This window comes from Marmota flaviventris, chromosome 14 (genome assembly GCF_047511675.1).
Source record: "Marmota flaviventris isolate mMarFla1 chromosome 14, mMarFla1.hap1, whole genome shotgun sequence".
NCBI classification, from domain to species: domain Eukaryota; kingdom Metazoa; phylum Chordata; class Mammalia; order Rodentia; family Sciuridae; genus Marmota; species Marmota flaviventris.
In genome coordinates, this window is record NC_092511.1 from 51,288,315 (window position 1) to 51,313,410 (window position 25,096).

The 25,096-nt window shown below is 32.2% G+C and overlaps 1 protein-coding gene across 3 annotated transcripts in view; it reads left to right on the top strand.

The window, feature by feature from the left end:
• The window catches only part of Ehbp1 (EH domain binding protein 1), a 312,420-nt gene that overhangs the window by 54,372 nt on the left and 232,952 nt on the right, over positions 1-25,096 (top strand). For all 3 annotated transcript variants that reach the window (XM_071601621.1, XM_027934467.2, XM_071601622.1), the window contains exons 4-5: positions 7,893-7,988; positions 12,654-12,707. In XM_071601621.1, coding sequence (XP_071457722.1) covers positions 7,893-7,988; positions 12,654-12,707 — 150 coding nt within the window. The remainder of the gene's footprint in view (positions 1-7,892; positions 7,989-12,653; positions 12,708-25,096) is intronic.

A 25,096-nucleotide genomic window follows, 5' to 3' on the forward strand; every position in this document is an offset into this window, starting at 1 on the left:
AATATATTTTTATAGCTACATAATATCCATAGGAATAATTATCCATAGGAATGTTGTTTTTCCTATAGGTAGACCTATATAAAGAAAAATTATTAATTCTAATTGAAATTTAAAATTTTTAAAAATTTTTAATTTTTTACTAAGGGGTCTTTTCAAGTTTCTTTTATTTATTTATTTATTAGTTGTAGATAGACAGCATGCCTTTATTTTTATTTACTTATTTTTTTATGCGGTGCTAAGGATTAAACCCATATAATTGTTATGTCACTGAGCTACAGCCCCAGCCCCAAGTTTTATTTTTATTGAGCTAAATTTTACATGAGGTATAATGTACATATTTCAATTATATTTCAGTGAGTTTTGATCACTATGTATTTTTGTGTAATTACCACTCCTGTCAAGATACAGACTATTTTCATTATTCCTCTTCCAGTCAGTTCCCAACCCTGTCACCTTAGACTAACTGATTGTTTTTGAATTTTATGTAAAATAGTACAGAAGTCCTGTTTTATGTATGGTTTCTTTTGTTCAGTATAATGTTTTTGAGATTTATTTATGCTCTCATGTCTTTTAGCAGTTTATTTTTTATTGCCAAGTAGTATTCCATTATGTGAATATACTACAATTTATATATCTTTTACTCTGTTGATGAGTGTTTATTTTGTTTCAGTTTTTTTTCTTTCAGGAATATTGACTATTGTGAATAAAGCTGCTATGCACATTATTGTTCATTTTTTTTGGGGGGGCACAAATACCTAGTGATGTAATCCTGGGTAATAAAATAGGATTGTTTTTAAGAAATTGCCAAGCACTCCCAACAACAATACAGAAGTTTAAGATGGTTTACATCATGAGCAGCATTTTCTTTACAGCATACATTTACAGTTTGGCGGTATTATAATTTAGATACTGTATCTATTTACCTATGAGAAAGGGGTCTAAAAATAGACACAGGGTCTTCTGTATGTCAGATTGCTGACTGGGTCTTAAGCTTTTGTGGAAAGGACTAGAATGTTATCCAGTAAATATAATAGATGAATATGATTATATCTCTAAACTTCAGAAGTAGACCTTACATGTTTTTAGCTACAAACAGAAAACAATTTCTCCCTTTTCATAATAAGGTAGCAAATATTTTCCAAAAGAAAATTATGGAACATAATGAAATACTTTAGATTATAGGTTAATCACAAATTCTCATATCTGATGTTAAGTGTACTTTTAAAAATTTATTTACATTTTTGGAGTGATTCAAATAAATTTTCCATTTGATCTAGATTCTTTTTCATATTGTATCAAATATTGTTTTAATTTAGATCACAAAATACAACATATGAGGCTACAGGTTGATTTTTCTCAGAATGTAATATTTTCTAGAAGAAATTTCTTCTTGTTGGCCTCATTTTCTAGGTGTAACGCTCTTAATGTTTCAAAACCATCCTGTATATGACCAGCCTTCCTTATCCATGGGTCCACATTTGTAGATTGAACCAACTGTTTATTGAAAATATTTGAGAAAAGCAGTTATGATTGTAGTGAGCATGTGTGGATTTTTTTCTTATCATTATTGCCTCAACAGTATAGAACAACAACTACTTATGTAGCATTTACATTGGTAATCTGGAGATGATTTAAAATATATGATAAGACATGCATAGGTAATAATTAAGCATCTGTGGATTTTGATATCCAAGGAGGGTCCTGGAACCCAATCACTCTTTTGTATATCAAGGGATGACTGACTACTTTAGAATCACAGTCATCGCGTTTTCTTAAAATACTGCAAATGTACTCTTTTGGAAAAGTTTATGACAACTGATGATGTGTTGAGCTTATCACAACATATACAATAGTATATTCAAGTATCTGTGAAAATGTTATTTTATAAATCAGATGTAATAGCTAAATAAAGAAATAAAAATTAGTTCCAGAAACTATGACGTGATTATGACATTTAAAAGTGCTTAAAATAACTTTTGGAAAAAAAAATCTTGAGAAACTTGAGATCCTTGACATTTTATAATTTTTCAAAAAATATGTTTTTAGTTGTAGATTGACACAATGATGATGATGATGATGATGATGATAATTTATTTACTTATTTATTTTTTTATGTTGTGCCAAGGATCAAACTCAGTATCTCACACATGCTAGGCAAGTGCTCTACTAGTGAGCCATAATCCCAGCCTGACATTTTGAAATTCTTGGGGGAAAAAAAAAGCTTGTCCCCACCAGGTTTTCTAAATTTAGCTATCAGTTATATTAAGTATAAAGACTAGAATTTTTTTTTTTTTTCCTGAAAGACTCTTCTGATGCTTTTCCTTTAAAGTATACATTATTTGCTTCTACGTGCCTTTGAAATCACTTAGGGGCACAGATCACTGCAAGCATTGGCCAAAAAACGTTCTAGTTTTTACTTTTAATATGTTGAAAAGAGTTTGAGCTACAAAGTAATCTTTTTGTTTCTGTTGTCTCTTTATGTATCTTTTTTTAGTCTTATCTCTATATATCTGTAAATATATATTGTAAATGTTTGTATGTACTTTCATTTATGAATACGTATGTACACCAGTTTTTTTATGGCATTGCTATCTTTTATTTCCTTGCTCTGTGGTTGTGCTACAGCCTTTAAATATGCATCCTTCCATGTCAAGAGGAAGGTGTATACCTTCACTTTGCTTAATAGCAGTGATATTGGCAACACTAGGATGACTTTATGTGTGACATCTTAAACATATGGGTATATGCAGTTTTAAAAATAAAAAATTATTGACTTAAGCATATGGCAATTGTAAATTTTTAGTGAAATATTTTTATTTTTCAGGAATCAGAAATAACGAGTGCTTATTAGTTGTATTTATTTTCATACTAGGTACACAATCTTTTTTTAAAAAATAATTTTTGTAGTTGTCAATGGACAGAATGCCTTTATTTTATTTGTTAATTGTTGTGTGGTGCTGAGGATCAAACCCAGTGCCTCATGCATGGTAGGCAAGTGCTTTGCCACTGAGTTACAGCCCCAGACCAAGGTACCAGTCTTTTAGGTAAGGCAAGGCATGAAATAATTAGAAAGTAAGGCATTTTTATAAAGTCAGTACCTCAAATTGAGAAATGTTGCATTTTTCCCTACACCTTTTTTTTGGTAGATGCCAAAGAATCTGTGATGTGATCTAAAAAAATGAGAAAAACTTTACAGAGGGACCTGGGTAACATGTTCTAATGTCTTATCTGCATTAGAATTTTGGCAAATGATTAAATAACCTCACTTTCCTAACTTATAGTAGGAGATAAATAATTGGACATGTGTTTATGTGTGTAATTCTTTTCTAGAGAAATCCTTTCTGTTACTCTGAATGAAAACTAATCAGGCTTCTTATAGTGCTGATATTTACCAGTGATGTGCTTTTTCTATATCAGTCTCTTAAGAACCTAAATTAAAGGTTGGTACAATTAGATGTTTATTACCAGAGCTAGTTTGAGTTACCTGTATTAAACTTCGTTATCTAGCTTCAGGCTCTTGAAACACTGCTGTTTGAGGTAGACATTGTATTAAGTTCTTAGGAAAATATGAAAACCATTTTTTTTTCATGTTTGTCACTTTTTGTTAATCTTGATTTCTTCTCTAGTATACTTTCCTGGTCCTCTTATTTTTCTAAATAGTATATAATAATTAAGTGATGATATAACACTGGCACTGAACACACTCATTGTCAGCTACATAGCTAAGGTAGTTGATATTGTTAGTATCTTAACTCAGGTTTACAGGCCCCAAAGGAATATCAGAAAGACAGAGAAGTAACTTAGTTGGACCTTTTTCTGGGTCGAGAGATACTGATAGAAAGGTAAGAAAAGTGGCAACTTATTTTCAACTCAGGAACTAGCATATTTCTATTTTATTTTATTTAAAAAAAGATTTTTGTTGGTAAGCAGATTGTATTTTTGTTTGCTCAACAATCTATCATTTCCTGATCCAAGACTGATATTTGAAAAGACATCATTTAGAGGACCAGACTTTAGGATTCATGAGGAAATCATTTGAAACTACCATCTCCTAACTGCACAGTTGTTAGGAGGATTCTACATTTCCTGCTTTTCCCATTTTGTTATTGTGTCATACACAGAAATTTTGTTTTTAGAGATAAAAGACTGTTTTGTTGACTACTGCCTGAATCAGTGATAGAACTGAACATGAATGATATGGGTTGGGTAAAGAACTTGGAATCATGGAATGTGGATTCTTCTACTAATTACTAGTTATCTGTTCAGGCAAGCCATTTACTCTTTGTTTGCTTTAGTTTCCTTGTCCAGACCTAAATTAGGTCTAAGGACCTTTTTGTTTAAAACTTTTTGATGGTAACTTTTTTCCCCCCATTGAGAATGTTACAAATATTCCATTCTTTCTGCTGTGGCTGAGAAAAGTTCAGTCTATACTCTTTTTTATGTTTCTGTTGTATAGGGAGGCTATGAAAATATAATTATAGGGACCTTCTAGCTATCAGTAGGCATGGAAATAGGGGACTAGAGGAATCTCTGCAGAAGATATTTTTTAATCAACAAAATTTAGTTCTTTACCTTTGACTATAATGTGCTAAGTTTCTTATGGTGAGTCTTTACTTTCTTCTTCTTACGTGATGTTTTGTAATGGGGACAATGGAGAGTGAAGAGAAGGAGAATTATTGAAAATCTGTGAGTTGGATTTGGGGTACACTTTAAACCTATATCATCTGTCATTTTAACTAATAAAATTTGATAATATTGGCATGGATATAAGATTCCATGATCTTTATCCGTTTTCATTTCCATGGCCTGCGTTCAAATTCAAATTTTGCCTACTTACATGTTGTGAGATTTGGGCAGATCTGTGCCTTAAGTTTCCTCATCTGTGACATCTGTGCTCTGACATGCACGTGCATTCATGTTTTCTGAACTTCTTTTCTTTGATTATGGAAAAATGGGCTTCCAAAAAAGGCAGCTGCTTCGCTGTTTACTGTTAAGGACAATACTCCAGCAATTCTCTCTTCCACATCATTAAGTTTTCCCTCTCTACTAGATATTTCCCATTAGCTTCAGAATGTTTTTCTCCTCTTAAAAAAATTATCTTATGTTACTGTTTCTCCCTCTAGCACTAACCTTTTTTTTTTTTCCTTTTTTTCTTTCCCTTCAGCAAAACACTTCAGAAGAGTTGAATGTATTTTCTGTCTTTAATTTCTTTCCTCCTATTCTTCCTTGATTTTATTATCAGGCTTTTGCTCTCAGCACTACAATGGCACTGCTCTTATAAAGTTAATGTTTCTGCTTTGTAAAATCTGGGGTCGTTATCAGACCTTATCCTATTCGACCTATCATTAACTTTTGGCACTGGTAACATTCCTCCTGGTTTTTCTTCTACTTCAGCGATACAGCTCTGCTGATTCCTATCATTTCTTTGACTTGTTAATGTGTTCCAAGGCTCAGTCCCTGGACCTTTATATTCTTTATTTGTATTCAATCCCTTGTGATCATAACCACTCTTAAGCTCAAAGTATCACCTATGTGCTCTTAATTCCCAAATTTGGGGAACTCTAGAATCATATATTCAAGCTGCCTGTTTGAATGTTCACACTTATGTATCTAAAAGGCAACTCAGATTTAATGTGTGTAAAACAGCTCATCTGAACTTATTTGCCAAACCTATCCTTCCCACAGTCTCATATTCACTAATAACAATTTCTTTCTTCTAGTGTTCAAGGACAAAGTCTTTGGAATTAGTCACAGCCAAATCACCATCAGTTCTCCCCTTCCTTTTTTTTTTTTTTTTTGGTACTGGGGATTGAGACTCCAGGAACCCAGGAACACTTTACCACTGAGCCACATCCCAGCTCCTAATTGAATGATTTATTGATTGATTGTCAGGGTCTTGCTAAATTGCTGGGTTGGCATCCAACTTGTGAACCTTTTGCCTCAGTCTCCTGAATTGCTGGTTTCCTTTTTTTTTTAATATTTTATTTTTTAATTGTAGTTGGACACAATATCTTTAATTATTTTATTTTTATGTGGTGCTGAGGATTGAACCCAGGGCCTCGCTCATGCTAGACGAGGGCTCTATTGCTGAGCCAGCAACCCTATCCCTGAATTGCTGGTTTTCCAATAATGTGTCACCATGCCTGGCCTGCAGCACCTTCTTCCTTTTTTTGCAGTAGCAAAATTGGTCTTAGCTCTTTCCTCTCCATGTCTGCGGTTTATTCTGGACAAATTAACCAAAATGAATTTGTTGAAACATAATTTAGATAATAATTTCTCACTTAAAAACTTCCAGTGACTTTTTATTTGGTGCAAAGTACAAACCTATAACTTTGTAATGGCCTACCAGGGCTTTATGTGATTGGGTCCTCCATTTCTTCTCTGGCCTCATCTCCTGCTTCTCTCCTCTTGATCACTCTGCTCCAGCCACATTGTCCTTGTTTTTTATTAAGTGCCTCGGTGTTAGTTGCTGGGTTTTTTTCCCCCTAGAAAGCTCTTCTCATGTCCAGTTTCTTACAGGTTTACCTCAAGTGTTACCATCTCAGTGAAACCGACTACTGCTGTTGAAGTATTACGTCTCTTCCTCTCCTCTATCCTTCTTCGCTACTGTGTTTTCTCCTTACCACTTAACTTCCATCTAATATACTGTATATTTTACTTGTCCATCTCTTCCCATTTATACCATAAACTTCACCAAGGTAGGTGCTTTTTCACTACACCTGTGCCTAGAACAGCGCTTGGCAAATAGTATCAATTGGCAAATAGTATCAAGTGAATGAATGAATCAATAGTAGCTATCTCATAGCCACTATTAATTTAATTATGTTAAACTCATTGTCAGAACATGCACTAAAACATAGAAAGTACTCTGTGTTACCCTTTACTACCTTCATAATATACTCATGGATGGTCCTGCAGCCTATAGAGATGAAGACTTGGTTGAGATATCTTGGCTTGCCTTCTTCTAACAGCTCACCTTTACCACAAAGGAAGAACTATGGTGATGAACTCACCTGAAAGTTTGGGGGGTTGGAGGTTCCTTAGGATACCTTGGTAATCAAGACTTATAAGGGGGAAAATAATCCCCTAAATTTTAAGTATTAGAATATTAGAAATATTGCCTGGAAAAATTGCTGTTTTCTTTTACTTACCCCAATGGATAAACATTGTAGTTTAGTGGAAAATGAACTTAAATACAAAGCACACAGCTATGTTTTTCCATTTTTCTTTTTCTTTCAATACAGAGTCTCACTGTGTTGCTCACACTGGTATTGAACTTTTGGGCTCAAGTGATCCTCCACCTCAGCCCTGCTGAGTAGTTAGGACTATCAGTGTGCACCACTACACCTGATTAGTATTTTTTCTTTCAAAAAATGTCTTAAAGTTCTTAGTCAAAAAAATATTTTTCCTAATAAAAGTTCTATCTAATTAGAAATGATAGCTTTTGAATATATGAGAGCTCGGTGCTGTGGCACATGCCTGTAATCCCAGCTACTAAGGAGGCTGAGGCAGGAAAATTGTATGTTTGAGGCCTGCCTCAGCAATTTAGTGAGACCCTGTTTCAAAATAAAAAAATAAAATAAAATAAGGCCTGGAAGTGTTGTTCAGTGGTAAAGTTCTCGTGGGTTTAATCCCCAGTATGAAGGATTTTTACATCTTTGTTTTTTCAGTGTGTGTATATATGGGGATGAAGTTTCTTTATAGATAGTAGTCTATAACTCTCATGTGATATGATTTGTTCTGGCCCAGCTTTATGCTTGAAAGTTTTTATTTTACTAATCATGTTTACTAATCATATTTCAGAGAGACTATAGATCTAATGAATGACTAAATAAAGTCAATAAACTCATGTAAATTATTAACATTGTATTTTCTGTACCTCATATTGATAGGCTCATAGCTGGCAACCTGGAATAAAGAATCCATACCGTGGTGTTGTTGTATGGCCTGTTCCTGAAAACATTGAAATCACTGTAACACTTTTTAAGGTAAGTTCTATTATTATAAGTTATAAAATGTATTAAATACCCATGGTTCTAAATGAGAGAACATTTCATTATTTATTGTTTCATACATTTATATCCAATCTGGTATCTAATGTACACTATTTTTAGGAATATAGGAATTTACTATGATGTAAAGCATCACAGTATTTTACAGTCTATGAAGTCTGAATAATTCAGGGATCATTTTGAAGTTACTGTTAATATTAGCTGAGATACTTCTTTTACCACTTCCTACATTCAATCCATAGGAATCTTTAAAGCACTTTTCCTGTGAAAAGCTAAAGTTTATAGAATACTTAGATTTGTCCCTTATTTCATTAGTCTCTTTTAAAAAAATATTTATTTTTCAGTTGTAGTTGGACACAATACCTTTATTTTATTTATTTTTATGTGGTGTTGAGGATCGAACCCAGGGCCTCTCAAGTGCTAGGGAAGCACTCTACCACTGAGCCCCAGCCCCAGCCCCAGCCCTTGTTAGTCTTTTTTAATAATGAGTTGTTTAAAATTAGTTTTCAATAAGCATTTTACTAATGTCAATGTAATAAGACATGTTTATAATCAATATTTGGCAAATATTAATTGATATTAATATTTATGAGTGTAATACCAGCAAATTCTGGTTATACATTCAAAGCATATATTAAAAAATGTAACTGTTCATGTACATTTCTTCTTGTTTTGTATGTATTTTTTTCTTGAAAATCTTCCATATTTTTTGAAACTTTATAATTCTCTTCACACATATGTTAATCAAGCACTGGAGTATTTACTTTCCTAACCAACTCTTTACCAGCTCCTAAAAAATGGTGGGACAAGTATGTTCAAATTTTAGCTATTTTTGGAGGATGGTGGAATTAGAAAATAAAAGCTTTATTTCCTCTCTGAATGATTCAGATTAGGAAGTTACTTTTCCAGAAGGACAAGAGAGAAGAGGGCATCTCATTAAGTGTAATTTAGTATTATGAAGTTTGTGAAAATCCATTAAGTATTTTAGGACATGAAATTAAAGTAAAGCAAAGTGAAATTAGAACTGAGTGTGAAATCACTGTGTTTTAAAAAGTGCTTTTGTTTTTGTGATCCAAAATATTAATGCACTTCAGTATTCAGAAAGTACTGTTGAGATCAGTAGGAAAAAATCCAATAAGATGAATGTTAATGCACTGGTCCATAGATGAAGTATTATTTTTTAAAAAACATTTTTATTTTCAGATGGACATAACAACTTTATTTATTTTATTTATTTATTTTTTTATGTGGTGTTGAGTATTGAACCCAGTCTTGAACTCATACTTGCTAGGTAGACACTCTTCCACTGAGTCACAAACCAAGCCCTAAAGTATTATTTTTAAATGCTCTGTATTTCATACTGTTTTACAAAAGATTCTTAACATATGTATTTTTTAATTTTGATGTTACTGTTACTGACATCGAAACGTTAGTTGATTGTATTTGTCATCTCTCTCTTTCACAAATGCGCGCGCGCACTCACACACCTTCTCTCTGATTTGATCAGGGATAAATAAGGAGTGAAACACAGTAGCAGCTCTTCTTTTCCAGGATGGTCAGACTACCCTATTGCCCTTTTACCAGATACCCTATAAGCCTGTTTATTAAACCCTCTTCTGCATAATTCTTCTATGGGAATTAATGTGCTAAGCTGGTTGGTTAAGAGCAGTACGTTCAGAGTCTCTACATGTATTATTTAATTCTCAAAACAACCCTAAGATTTTATCATTATTACCATTTTAATGATAAGGAAACAGACTAGAAAGGAAGGTAACTTGCTCAAATATCCCATTAGTCCTATTCTTTCCTCTTTGCCTACTTTTTATTCACAAGTTATGAATATTGACTAGACAGCAAGATGTGACATTCTTAAAGAAGACTTTTGAGTACTTTCTTAAATATGTTAATTTAGTCTTTTTTTTCATATTGGTAAGGCAAATGAGTGGACTTAGTTTTATAACTTTTAAAAAATGGTGATAAAGAACAAGTGGTTAGAATGGAGCTGGTAAATAGCTGACGGCCATATGTTTGGGATAAAAATATACACTGACTGATTTTGAGCTGAAAATGACTGTTGAAATGACTGTTGCTTGGAGTATTGGGAGTTAGTGTAGTTTTTGAGTAATGATGAGAATGTTCCCTATGTCCTTGAGATCACTGAACTGAAGCCTTTGGTGTTAGAATATAGGAGGAAAAACAAAACATCTCTTCCTTTCCAGTTTGCTGTATTCAGCATTTCTTGTCACTTGTACTAATGGAGCAACCTTGTGACCATTTTCAATATTTAAATGAATTTTCAACTGAATTTTTATCTTCCTGGGTCTCCCATGCCCTCAGAAATTCTAATAGAAAAGTGAAAAGTACAGAGCAAAATGAAACAACTTCAAACTTTCATGGCAACTTTTGGATCTTGTTTTTGAGCAGTATTTAAAAATAATTCAAGTGAAAAAATTATATTTTTTCCTTTCTTATACTAAATAATGTAGTTTATTCAGTCTTGAAATTTGCAATTAGCTTCAGTAGAGTATTCACAGAGGTATTCTCACAGAGAGATGCTTTTTAAGAAAGTTGTCCATATATTTCATTTTTTGGTGACTTATCCTTTTTTTTTTTTTTGCGGCTGGGTTTTGAACCCAGGACCTCATGCATGATAGACCAGTGCTTTATCAGCCCAATAACTTTTCTGATTTAACTAGAAGTTAATTTCTTTAGACTAGTACCTGTTTTTGAAATTTGAATTAAGTTGAAAATAGCTGTTTCTAGTAAATTTTTTAAAAATGCCTTTTAGGATTTTAAGAAGGAAAATGGCAAATCTTCAAGTCATTTCAGTTTTTCTCTTTAGAGTACTAGGACGAAAGGAAACAATGGTGAGAGAATAGGATATAAATCTTCATTGATTCAAACCAGAAGTCATTCTCATTTATGTTTTTGTCTGGTCAGTAATATAAAGAGTTAATTATATAAAAATGCCATTTTTAAGTCCCTTAAAAATGAACATTATTGTTCTTTCACATCTTTTTACTAACTCTACCCTATCAGATGTTTCTTGGTCTATTGAAATTATTCCTTAGTAAAAATTCTTTTAGAGGCAATACATCATCTGTGTTTTAGAAACAATGTTTATCTACTTTAAGAAGTTAAGTATTTCTTAGAATATATAGGGTACTGTTAAATCTTTGTTAAGTTTTGAGACATACATCTATTAATTCATATATCAAGTATTGAGAGCCTGCTGTGTGCCAGATAACATTCTTGGTCCTGGTGACACAGTGGTTAAATTGAAAGTAGATTAAAGTCAGACAGACTTGGTATTGCATCATAATGCTTCAGTGTTTACTTGTGTACCATGAGAAATTTTCTCTTAGATTTCAGTTTTCTATTCTGTTAAATGGGAGTGAAAATAGTACGTATGTCAGAACTTACTGTGATGAGTAAGGCACTTAACACAATGACTAGAATATGGTGAGCGCGCAATACATATTTTGTATTACTATTATTTTGATACTAATTATGCTAGAGCTATGCTGTTTTCCTTAAAAAAATAAGACAGGTTGGGAGGATAATAGGCTGTTCTCTAAATTAGCATTATTTATGTCTTAAATCCATTATGAAAAACTCCTTCAATCTTTATTTATAGTCATTGTTCTCCATAAACCTAGTTCATGGGCAGAAGCAGCTAGGGAAACCAGTATCAATTGTTCAGTTTCCCTTTCTCTTCTACACTGTCCTGACCTTCCCTTGTCTAGCACCACCAAAGAAATTTCTTGTATCAGGTTTTTAACCCACCTGGGTGGATTTATTTCATTCATCATCTATAAGTATTTAGATTAAAGTTATTGTGTTTGTCTTTGGAAGCAAGAACAATTATGTTTAAACCCATGTAACACCTTTACAAACTCTTAGGTAATAAGTACTTAATAAATGTTTGTCAAATAAATGCCTGCAAAAGTGTGCCGTATTAAAAAAAAAAAAAGATTGCATTTCTCATGTTTCTGGGCATTTCCAGGGTTAATGGGGAGAAATGGTAGGAGGGTATCAATATCCCCATGCTGATTCACCATTTTGTCTGGATTATGAGTTGCGTGTAGTGTTTAGGAGTTCTAGATATGTATAAAACCTCTACACTGAAGAACACCTTGTTTGGAGTGGTACTTTTGGTTTAAAGTACTTTATGGATAAAACTGAGGGCAGAGATTTGTATGAGCATTTAATAACCCTAATGAATTATCTGTCTCCAATCAGGTTTCTTTTTGTCTTGCCATAGATGAAATGATGGAAAATAGTGATATGTATCAATAAAAGTAAAATATAGAACTTCATAATATAAAACAATGGACTTAAACTTAGAGTAATTATGAAAGTATCATAAGGGTAAGAGGCTATTTTGCTTCTTCCTTTCTTAAATTTTTTTTTAGTTATGGACACAGTATCTTTATTTTGTTTATTTATTTTTATGTGGTGCTAAGGATTGAACCCAGTGCCTCACATGTACGAGGCAAGTGCTCTGCCACTGAGCCACAATCCCAACCCTTTACTTCTCCCTTTTAGTAAAAGATAAAAACAAAGTTGTATGTAATTTCTTAATTGAATTGATTTGACTAAAGACATGTATTTCAATTTCATATTTTGTCTTTGTTACAGGATCCTCATGCAGAGGAATTTGAAGACAAAGAGTGGACATTTGTCATAGAAAATGTAAGCTAATAGCAAATTCCTTCACCTTTCATGTTTTTTACTTTATATATACATTATTCAGGTCCATGATTGTTTTGAGAGTAGGAGAAGTGTTTCCTTATGAAAATTAACTAGCAATTTGCAGACTTTAGAAGTTTTTAATGAAATGATAATAGCAGAATTATTTGAAAGAAATGCTTTTGTTAAAGCTTAAATTATGTGTAATATTTTATGTATTTTGTTTGAGACTTGATGGCAAAATTATGTCTCAGTTATTTATCTTTTTGTCTGTTTAACATCATAACAGGTACTCAATATAAACATTTATTGAATGAAATCATCAATTACCTTTGAAATCTTTCAAGGAAGTGTGTATCCAGTATGATAGTGCACACATGTGATCTCATTGATTTGGGATACTGAGGTAGGAGGATTGCAAGTTCAAGGCCAGGCCTCAGCAACTTACTGAGACCCTGTCTCAAAATAAAAAATTAAAAGGACCGGCGTTATAACTCAGTGATAAAGCACCCCGGGTTTAATTCCCAATAACACTCCCCTCCAAAAAAAGTACATGCTTTAACTCTTGGGATTGAAAAACTCAAATAAATCAGTACTTTAATAATCATCTGAAATTAATTTACATATTCCAGAGTCCCAAGTAGGTATAGTAAGTATTCAATAAATGCTTATTGACTAAGATTAAAGACAGGTAATGAAAATACAGAGTTTAAGAATAAAGGCTCTGAAGTCAGGGAGACATGATTTCAAATTCTAGTTCTTCCAGTGACAAACTCTGTGATAATGGGCAAGTTTTCTCAACCAGAAAATAATAGGGTTTTTATGAGAATTAAATAATTCTCCACAAATATTAGTTTTTATCATTGTTGTCACCATCATCTAAAATATATTTATAATAAACTTATAACATGTTTTGCATTATATTCTTCCTGTCTTTATCTAATTTGTATTTCAGTGGTAAAGGAATCTTGTACTTTTGCAACAGTGCCTGTGCCATTTTTAAGCCTAAAGAGCAGGGAAGATTAGGGGCCCAGTAGGTCCAAATATACTAGGGGAGTTCTGATGACTGTATTCCAAGCCACTGTCAATCATGTTAAGGTTTCACATCTTAACAATTTTGGCTTTTTTTCTAAAAAAAATATTTTTAGTTGCAGATGGACCCAAGAAATCTATTTATTTATTTATTTTTACGTGGTTCTGAGGATTGAACCCAGTGCCTCATGTGTGCTAGGCAAGTGCCCTACCACTGAGCCACTACCCCAGCCAAATTTGGTCTTTTTCATAGTGATAGATTTGAGCATCATACTTGAAGTATTTTTGTTAATTCTATCTATTAAAGGAAGTCTTAAAAGGGCTTGGGATGTAGCTGGGGTGTAACGCACAGTAGTAGAGAGCTTGTGTGAGGTCCTGCGTTCAGTCCTCAGTACCACCACTACCACAATAACAAAAATTAGCAGTTAAATTTGACTTGTAATTAATGACAAAGATATACAAAAACTAATTTTGTATTTGTTTAGAATGGTGTTCTTATTACACAATTAATCTTACATTAAAGACACAGTGGTTCCAAATTTTTGAATAACAGGTTATAATTAGTTAATGTACAAAAGATATAAAAAGTTCTTTGATATATATTAGATTTGACTGCAAAAGAAATTCAAGTCTGGAATTTTGGGAAAAATAACCTTCATAAATTCTGTATAATGCATTTTATAAAGGTATGTTAAAGATCAATATGGACATATTAAGCTTAAAGTAAAATGGTGAAATTTAAATGGGTTTAAGATAAAGAAGTATGTTTTGGATTATCCTTTCCATATTGGAATTATGTGGTTTGGAAGTAAAAGAGCAATGAAAAGTCAGAAACTTATTTTGCACATTTGCCTACTTATTACTCAAATGGTTAAAGTTGCTAGGATCAGACATTGGGTAAGGAAATAAATATAGGAGGAAAATGAAAAAGAAAATGTCAGAATTCCATCTCTATAAATATTTATTAATACATTGATTCACAAAATATAATAATATAAATGGCTTTTAACTATATAGTTCACATTATAAAACCAATGTTTTAATTGAGATATTACAAGAAATTAAGTTTTACTACATAATGAGATAACTATGAAAACTTTACTGGGAATGATGTGGTTGAGAGAACACTGTGTTTCTAGTTTCCCAGCTGTCATTCTGCTTTTCAGTATTTCTGCTTCCTTGTTTTCTTTTTGCTTTCACATATTCTTGGTTTTTTTTTTTCTTTTTGCAGGGGTGGGGGTAGGGAGCATTTTTTCTTTCTCTCATTTCATAGTTTAGTGAAAGAAGGAGCTTTGAATTGGTTTAGAATTTAGTATAGACCCTGATTGTTGTATCTTCAAAACTGGTGACCTTGAGTATGTTATTCTTTAGAATTTAATTTCTTCATCTATAAAACTAAGGATTTCTACTAGATAATCTTAGATGGCTTTTCTAAATCTGTGACTTTGTTTTAATTGATAGAAATATTTTTATAAACTATTTGAAAATTAAATTTTGGAGGTCAAAATTTTGATGTTCAAGTTCATGGAGAATGTAATATCTAGGATAGCATTTTTGAACCAATTAATAACTTCCTAATTTTAATCTTTAAATAGTCCATATCAGCATTTATTTTTTCTATGTATTTTTATTTCTGAAGTGGATTTGAGTATTGTTGAAAATTTCTTTTTTTGAATTCTTTGACATAACAATTATTTTTCTATACCTTGTTTCTGTAATAGTTATTTCCTGTGCAAGATTGGAAAAGAAGAAAAAAGAAAATTGAATTTTGATTAGTTTTTCATTTAAAGGAAGTTATTAGACTTTCTAGTAGAAGCTTTATTTCTCAATTATGAGTATCAAAGAAAATAATATCCATCTTTTAAGATCTTCTTGTGATCCAAACCCATGGGAATTTAAATACATAATGAGACACTATTAACTATAAGGTACTATGATAAAACAATGATGATGATGATGATGACTTTATTAAAAAGTAAAATTAATGAATATGGGTGGGGCAGGTGATTCCTCAGCCTTTTAATAATGATGACAACACTAGTGTTTAGTAGGAGCCTCATATAAGAAGATAGTTTTATTAGGTAGCTTTCTTATAATTTTATTTTTTTTTTTGGTTATACTTATCTTTAAGCAGGGTAAATATACAGCAGGTTTTTTTTTTTATTTTGCTTTAATTCTTTAAACATTATAGGGTTTGACTATTTTACCAACAGAACAAGCTTGTTTTTTTTTTTCCAATGTTAAGTAGAAAAAGGTGAGAGTAGTAAGTGCATCCATTATTCAATTTACTTTCATTATATAAAGTTACCAGAATTTAGAAGTACTATGAAATTACTGAACTCTTTATATATGAGAAAAAGCATGAATGTACATGTGACTGAAGTATTTTAAATATATTAACTCAAGAGAATACACTAATTTACATGCCCTAAATTAGAATTACTATCATAAATTGTGAACACTCTAATGTCAAAGGATGAATTTGTGTAACTGAACTAAAACAAAACAAAATAAGGGAAGTGTACTGTATTCTTACCTGGAAGATAGGCTAGAATTGGGCCAATCTCTTCCTTTTGTTTTCAGGAGGACCTTAATTTCTTTGTGCTGGGACTAACTCCTCTACAGCGAGAAGCATATGTGGATTTTGAGAATTTATGTTTTTCTTTACCTATCAAAGTGTCTTTAAATCAAAATCTAGGTCATTTTCTGAGATGCTGATAGGACTCCTGCCTGGATAAGTAAACTTAGCATGGGAAAAGTTTTACCATTTGTCTCCGTATCATCATCAATCATCATCATCATCATCATCATCATCATTGTTTATCATAGTACTTTATAGTTAATAGTTTCTCATTATGTATTTGTTGAAGTAAGGAAATGAATGATTTATAGTTAAACCCTCTGAGTTAGAAGTCCTGTAAGTATTCTTCTGTTTAAGAATTATAGTAGTAGCATCTATAAGCTATATTGGAGAAAATTTGAAAAGTAGACCCTAGAGACAGTAAGGTGTGTGTATATGTGTATATATATATATATATATATATATATATAGCATGTAAGGGATCCATATGCCAGTATAGTCAAAGTTCTTCTGATGTACTGCTGGTTAATTTACATGGGGGTTTCGTACTTGACATTCTGCCGAAAACATCTGGTTTTAAGCCCACATGTGTCAATGTTGTTAGTAGGCTACTCTCTGACACATTTGTATACAATTCTGGCTTCATAAGTAGGTTGTAAGTTGGATTTGACCACTTAGAACCTCATCATGCTATTGATCAGTTATTGTAATTATTATAATTTAGGTAGATTTTCATAGAGCAATGAAACAATCGGTTTGAAGGAATATTTCATGAACTGTTAAATGCTTTAGAAAGAGTTGATAAAAGTGAGTTTTTAAAAACTGCTGTCAGAAGAAGGGATGGGGGGGGTCTCATAAAAATCAGAGATCAGTAGAGAAGAGGAAAGGGACCAGGGGGTGCGAGGTAGAGAGGGAGGGGGGAAAGTGCTGGGGAGTGATATTGGTCGAATTATATGTCTGCATGTACAAGTATGTAACAAATCCTATCATTTTGTACAACTATATTGTACCAATATAAAATGTGAAAAGAGAACAAGAATAGAGCTAAAATTTAAATGGGAAAAAAAAAAAACTGCTGTGAAATCTGGTATGGATAAAAACCTATAAAAGAATAGGAACTTTTATAAAAACCTGGAAAGATTTGGCATTCCTGTTGTATCTTTGTTGCCTTTAAATATTTATTTCATTTAAAAGAAATTAAAGTTCTCAAAGGTATATTTATGATTCTTGATTATGTGAGAAAATTACAAATCAACAAAATTATCCTCAAAGAAGAGGACATAAAATTGTTGAATGATGGGGCTGGGGTTGTGGTTCAGAGGTAGAGCGCTTGCTTAGCACATGTGAGGCACTGGTTCGATCCTCAGCACCACATAAAAATAAATAAGTAAAATAAAGGTATAAAAAAAAACCTGTTGAATGAAATACACTAATAGGTATTGAAGCAAATTTAAATATTTTGGCATCAATATTTATTTCTTCCCTGAATTACCCAGCTTTTTCCCCCCAAATCAGATTATTTAAAAGGGGTTTCTACTATAAATATATATATTAACTAAGTCAGTGTCTTCAGGTCTGACTTTATAACCATCAATGGGGTTGAAGAATTACTATTAGACATTTTCTTTTAAACAAAAATTCATTATAAGTAGACAATGCATTTTTCAGTATATTCAGACATTCCATCTTCATTATCAGGTAAAAGCAGTTTGCTTTCCTTTGTATCATCTAATGAGGTATTTTTACAAATATTTTCAAACAGATGAACCAATATTCATTCATTCATTCATTCATTCATTCATTACTAAGCATTCACTGAGTATCCTGGGCATTGGGAATATAAAACAGAGGACAAATCCTCAAGAAGTTTATATTCCTGAATGTGTGTGTGTGTGTGTGAGAGAGAGAGAGATAGGGGGAGAAATAGAAATTAATGTGTGAAATATATAATATGTTAGATAAAATAAACATGATAAAAAAAATAGTGCAAATAGTGCATTAGGTGTTATGGAGAAAAATAAAGGAGGGTAAAAATCCTCTAGCTTTACTCTTATATAGACATAATCAGCCACCTTATTTCTTACAAGGTCTCCAAAAGAGAATTGGGGTATGCTGGTCAAATTAATTTAAAGAATATTTTAGTAAGAGAGCTGAATATTATAAGGTTGTATGTGGGGAAATTTAACCTTGGGATGCCTATGTAAACCTTTTCCTAGGTTACAGCTCCCCTCAGTGGTGAATGGTGGAATTGACTCTTGCCTGGTGAAGGTGCTATTCCTGTAGATTATCATGTAGCAATAACATGTTACAATGTAATTTTCTTCCTTACATTTCAAATGTGCTTCCATATTTCATACAGAAGAGTTGGCAATTTTGAGAGGCCATAGTCCATTTCTTTGTCTTCTAAAATCTTGATTTTGTTTGAAAGTTTGATTGTTTTGGCATGGAAAAAACGCATGCTCTTTGAATGAAATTTTAATGCCTTTCTTTCAATCAAGAAATTCTGAGTCTTTATGTCGAATATCTCACAGTAGTAATAGTAACAAAGAATAAAGTTTTGCTTACCATTAAATATCCTATTAAACAAAGAAGTCTCCAAAATATGTCACTTTTACAATTTATTGGGCCCTTTCTCTCTGTACCAGGTGCTATGTGGAATGCTTTATACATATATATTAGGACATTTGCTGATTGCAACAACTACGTATCAGATACATAACCCTATTTCACAGATAAAATGAGGCTTAGAGATTTTTAGCAACTTATTCAAGGTTATATAGCTAAAAAGTCTGGATTTTATCCATTCTTGTTTTCCTCCAGGACTTTTGCCTTTAACTCCTAATGCAACAATTAATTGCCTCCTTAATGACAAAGATGCAAAGAAATAATTTGAAATTGTAGAACCATAAAGAAGTTTTAAATTAATGTTAAACCTTGAGGAAAATATGTGTTAGATTAGTAGTCTTTAATTATTATTTATATTCAGTCTAAAAGTTATTTTGTATTAATTACTTGGCTTCTCTTAGACATTATAAAATGGAATTTTAGAATTTTAGTCACCAAAATTATGAATTTTTTTTTTCTCAAGACAACTTTTTTTGTCTTTTTGTGTAAAATGCAATAATTTTTGTTTCTGGTCACAAAGAATTTTGTCTGATCAGAGGATATAGTGCAGTGGTAGAGTGTTTATTTACCATGCCCAAGGCTCTGACCTTTCTTCTTTGAAATGTAAACCTGTTTATATATAAGTTGAAATTTTGGAGATGATTCCACCACTTACAAGCTGTGTGATCTTAGACAAGTTAGTCAATCTTTTATAGTCTCTGTATATTCAGGTATAAAATGGTGATATTAATATCTACTCCATAGATTACTGAAGATTATAGATAATATATGGAAAGCATCTAGCCTTCTAAGGAGTGTTTATTTTTTTTATAACATTCCCTTCTAGAGGACATAGAAAAATATAAAGGAAAAGAAGCTAGATTTCTAAATTTATTGTTTCAGGATTTTAATTTTTTTTCTTTTTTTACTCCTTTATAATTCTTATGCCTTTGAATAGTTTCTAGACTTAACCTTTAAAATATGACAAGAGGGCTAGGGTTGAGGCTCAGTGGCAGAGCGCTTGCCTCGCACATTTCAGGCACTGGGTCAGATCCTCAGCACCATATAAAAATAAACAAACAAAATAAAGATATTGTGGCCATATATAATTTAAAAACTTTTTAAATGACAAGACAGCTTGCAAATACTTACTCATAGAGGAGAAAAGCATTTGCATATTTTTTTTCTCTGAAAGTAAAAGTAGAGGTAATTTATCTGACTATAATTTTGTAAAACCAATAGATTGACTTTGGAAGAGGATTCAAACTTAAAATTAATAAGATTGAAATTGTGTTACTTTTATGTTTATATTATTTGAGCTACTATACCATCTCTAAGAATAAGGTGAGGTGATTAGGCTCACAAACCAACTTGATCCAACAAAAGAAACAGAACAGAGGATTTGTAGTACTGCCTCAGATTTAACATAATTAGTATCACATCCCATTCATCTAAAAGGCTCAGATAATATCAAATAAACATCACCAAGAAAGCACTGAGGATCCAGATTGCTCATTTCACTAGTTACAGTTAGAAATAGTGGGACACTAACCCTGAGAAAACACATTTTGATACCCAACTGGTTTGTGTGTGTGTGTGTGTGTGTGTGTGTGTGTATTTGTGTGTTTTAATATTTTTCTTCTCACTCTTAATTATCTTTTATTCCTCTTAAACTCACCATTGTCTTTCTTGCCTTTATCTTTTGTTCTTTCTTGACATTTCCTTCTTCTTCTTAGAATGCCTTTTTTTTTTCCTTCTTCTAACTTTTCTTTTATCTTGAAAGCTAAATTTTATAGTCACTTCCAGGAACTCTTCTCTGACTCTGCTTTACTGTCCTCTAGTACATCATTTCAGACAAAGGGCTCGCTCTGATGTCTGAGGAAAGCCTGGATATCTTTGTCAATAATTGTAAGTTTCTTCCATGTTAGCAGGTAGTTGTAGCTTCTTTAGTGCCTTTCATGAATACTACTTCGTGAAGGTACAAAGGGTGAATAGTACCACAACCCACCTCACAAAAACTAGAAGCATCCCTTACCCACTATTTAAGCAGTACAATTTATAATCTTAGTACTAATCAGAAATGACCCATTCTTTTTAGAGTAGGGCAACATTTACTTTAGTGTAGTACTGTTTATAGCCTTCCTATTAATGTCCTACCTCCATAGAAATGTGGTCCATTTGATTTACTTGAACCTGATGAAAATTCTAATGAGCAGCATACTCAACCTTTATTCTTCTGTTTATCCAGTAACCAAAGTGTAGTTTACTCAGTAATGTCATATATCTGTATTTGTTGGTATTGTATACTATATATATGTATAATTTATTCAACTTTGCATGTGGGAAACCAGTCCTTTTTCTACTCCTTTCATGGCAGTTGGTCAAGAAGGAAGTAGATTCTATCTTGCTGAATGGCAAGAAAATTCATGTGCTTAACCATAGTGGCTGCTTATTGAGAGTGTGAAATATTGTCTATACAGCACTCGCCATAATATATTTGAAGAATGACAAATTGAAAATACCTGTATTGGTATGTCTCTCTTAAACTGTTCTGGTCTCAACTTCTGAGCCATGTTCTTTTCTTATAGAGTCCTAGGTCCTTTTGGATTTCTAAATATTTCAGAAATTTGAAACCAGTGAATAGAAGACCTCTGCAGCTTTTAATGTGGCTGTGTATACCCCTAGAGTTATGTGGCAATTTCTGTCTTTCTGGAGTATAAATTTTCTACTCTGATAATATGTAATTTAAGGTATTTTATAATAAAATTCACAGAATCTTTTCAGAATTAGAGGCAAAAGAAAGAGTAAGAAAATTTAAAAGTAAGAATTTTAAAGATGAAACATTAATTCAATGAAATGACATGTTTTGATTGAGCTATTATCCTCCTTATACTTCCCATGTCTTCAGAGGTATGTGTATGCCTCCTCTGTTGTTAAGAGTAATTGAGAAGCATTGGATACTGGGAAAGCAATACTTTGGGGATTCAGACCTTCATTTGAATCATACTAGAGTGTAAACTAGACTTTATACTTATTTATCCTCTTGGAACCTCTTTTTTTCTCATCTATAAAACAAAATGATAGCTGGAATTAAAAATATTAAAGGTACAAAAATCATCTAGCAAAATGCTTGGTATATAGTAAGAATCCAATACAGGATAATAATAAGTGGCTGAGAGAGAGTCTTTACAAGTGAAGGAAAAATTATAAACTTAGAAAGAAAACTTTGAAGAGGGAATAGGGAATTACTATTATAAACTTGGAAAGAAAACTTTGAAGAGGAAATGGGGAATTACTAAATTATTAGGTTAAAAAAACGTGACTAGGTCATGGAAATTGTTAGATATAAGATTTGGAATTGAATACCTTTGACCAAAGTAGAGGTCTTTATAAGCACAGGTTTCAGAAAGGATGCATATTGGAGTCATTTACCCAATCATTTAGCTCTGTGAAATCATCCTTCACTCCAGGCAATAACCTGTACTGGTGCACTGATGCTATAGCCAGCTTGCTTTCATAACAGCATCAGTTGTGAACTCCTAGCCTTGAATCTTGGGACCATTAAGGGTTCCATGCATGGATGGACTTCAGAGTATTGAATCTTTTAAAAACATGAGTAAAAGTTTGTGTCTGAAGGTACTTCTTTTTTTTTTTTTTTTTTTTCTCCTTTTTTTTCTTTATTTTTCTTAGGGGAATACTGGGTATTAAACCCAGGGCTCTACCACCAAGCTCCACCCCCAGCCCTTTAAATTTTTTTTTTTTTATTTTTTTATTGTTGGCTGTTCAAAACATTACATAGTTCTTGATATATCATATTTCACAATTTGATTCAAGTGGGTTATGAGCTCCCATTTTTACCCCATATACAGATTGCAGAATCACATCAGTTACACATCCATTGATTTACATATTGCCATACTGAAGGTACTTCTTTAAAATTAAATTCACAATGAAATCTTTGCCTAAAACACTTTAAGAACCACTGAGTATGGGCTGGGGTCATGGCTCAGTGGTAGAGCGCTTGCCTAGCCGTGTATGAGTCATTGGGTTCGATTCTCAGCACCACATTATAAATTAATTAAATTAAGGTCCAATGACAATTAAAAAAATAATATTAAAAAAAAGAACCACTGAGTACTGATGTAATTTTTGTAAAGTAGGTAAATGACATGACAAGAAGGCCACTTCTCATATGACTAACCTAGACAGCAAATGGAAGGTACTAGCATCTAACTCAAGTAATGTTTTTGAGTATTATTTAAAAGTATAAATTTGTTTAAGGTTTAAATTAACGTATACTTTCATCAAAAAAGACCTTTACCCCAACACTACAAAAAAACAAAACCAATAATAATTTAAATTTTTTTTTTTTAAAGTAGAACAGGAACGCAGTATTTTCTTCCATTATATTAGACATTTTAAAATTGATGATAAAGTAGAAAATAATTTAGTGGATGTTTACTGCATCTCCTTAAAGATCAAAATAAAACAGACTTCAGGGAGTTAAGGAAAGTATTAAAGCCTTAGGCGTTGTAGTTTCTAGCAACTAAATAATAGCCAAAACTTTTAACATTTACACTGAAATGAATTTGATGGCTTATAATTTGTGTGACCATTATTGAATCACCATTGTTAAATCATTAGTTTATTCTTCTTACTTTCTGCTAGCTACTTTCAAATGTCTTTCACACAGATGAGTGGAAAGAGAAAACCAAAGTGCTTTCAATTCTGTTTTTTACCAACTGGAGGGAGAAAGCTGATAAACAAGACAGTCAGCTCTCAAAACAAACCTTTTTAATACTACCTTAGATATGTTTTAAACCTGAAATACATTTGAGCAATTTTTAACATTTATTTATAGAAATTCAGCAGTAAAAGATAAGTAGATGTTATAAATCTGCATGCAGCCTCTTTCTTCCCCTGATGAAAGGCATTAGAACCGAGACTTGGTTATTGTTTTATAGTAGGGTTCTAATAACACACCATACTTTTAATAGAAAAACATTTGTTTTAAGATTTTTTTCAATTTGTTTCTTTCGTTTGTCCCTCTTTTGTATTTTCTCAGTAATATGTAAATAAAACTTCCATAGCCTTATAACTTATAGATTTGTTTTTAAGTAAAATATTTTTGGAGGAACTCTGAGCAAAACATACAGTATATTCTTAAATGTTTTGATGAGTCTAGTTTATTTGGCTGAAAATACCACAAGATAATTCAAATAACCAGAATCTGAAAGATAATAACTCCAGAAAGAATGTTATTCAGTAAAATAATGAGAAACTACCCCTCCCCTGTATGACCACAGTATCAAAGTGTCCATAGAAATACTGTGACTAACTTTTAATTAGATCATTAGAATACAGAGGACTGAAATACTTTATATTAAACCTCTCCAACCAGTATATTTAGCAACATATATCTTCCTACTCTTGATAGTTTTCAAGTTACATTTTTTTTACTGTGGACTTTCTTCTTTAAAAAAAAAAAAAGGTAGAATTAAACTCTTCATAAAAGAGACCGTTGTGTTCTAGTTAATTGAAGTCACAAAATGACTCTTTTGGTTTTTATTTTACTGGGTACCATGATTATGATTTACTTCCTAGACATTGGAGAATCTGTAAATAAGACAACATTTTGGTCTTCAAGTAGTTTTGTCTAGTCAAGGGGGCTAGATCCATAAGCCAATTATGGGAATACAGTGATGATGTTAGAAAAGAGGCAGGTGGAATTCCATTGAGACTGACAAGGATTGTTCATCTCTATTAGAGGCAAAGGGGAAAGCTTTAGAGAGACTGTGCCTCCAAAGACTTTTTAAATTATTCACCCACCAGATAGAGAATTGTATGAGGAGTGTGCAGTCGAGGTAAGAACAGAGGGAATAGCCTTGTTAAAGGAGCAGAGATAAAATGGCTGTAGCTTTATACATTTTGAAGGAATTAGGATGAGCGGGGGACAGATGTTAGATGGGGTGTATATTATACTAAGGAATTTGAATTTTACTTGAGAGGCCTGTAGGTCCCAAACCCCTGGCTACCTATCAGAATTACCTATGAAGACAGTTTTGCCTGGGCCTTGTGTGATTCTTACTCATGATTTCAGTAAGCTTATAACGAGTCATGGAAAAGTTTGAATAGAGAGATAATGATCAGACTTGTATTCTGAAAGATGAAGTTT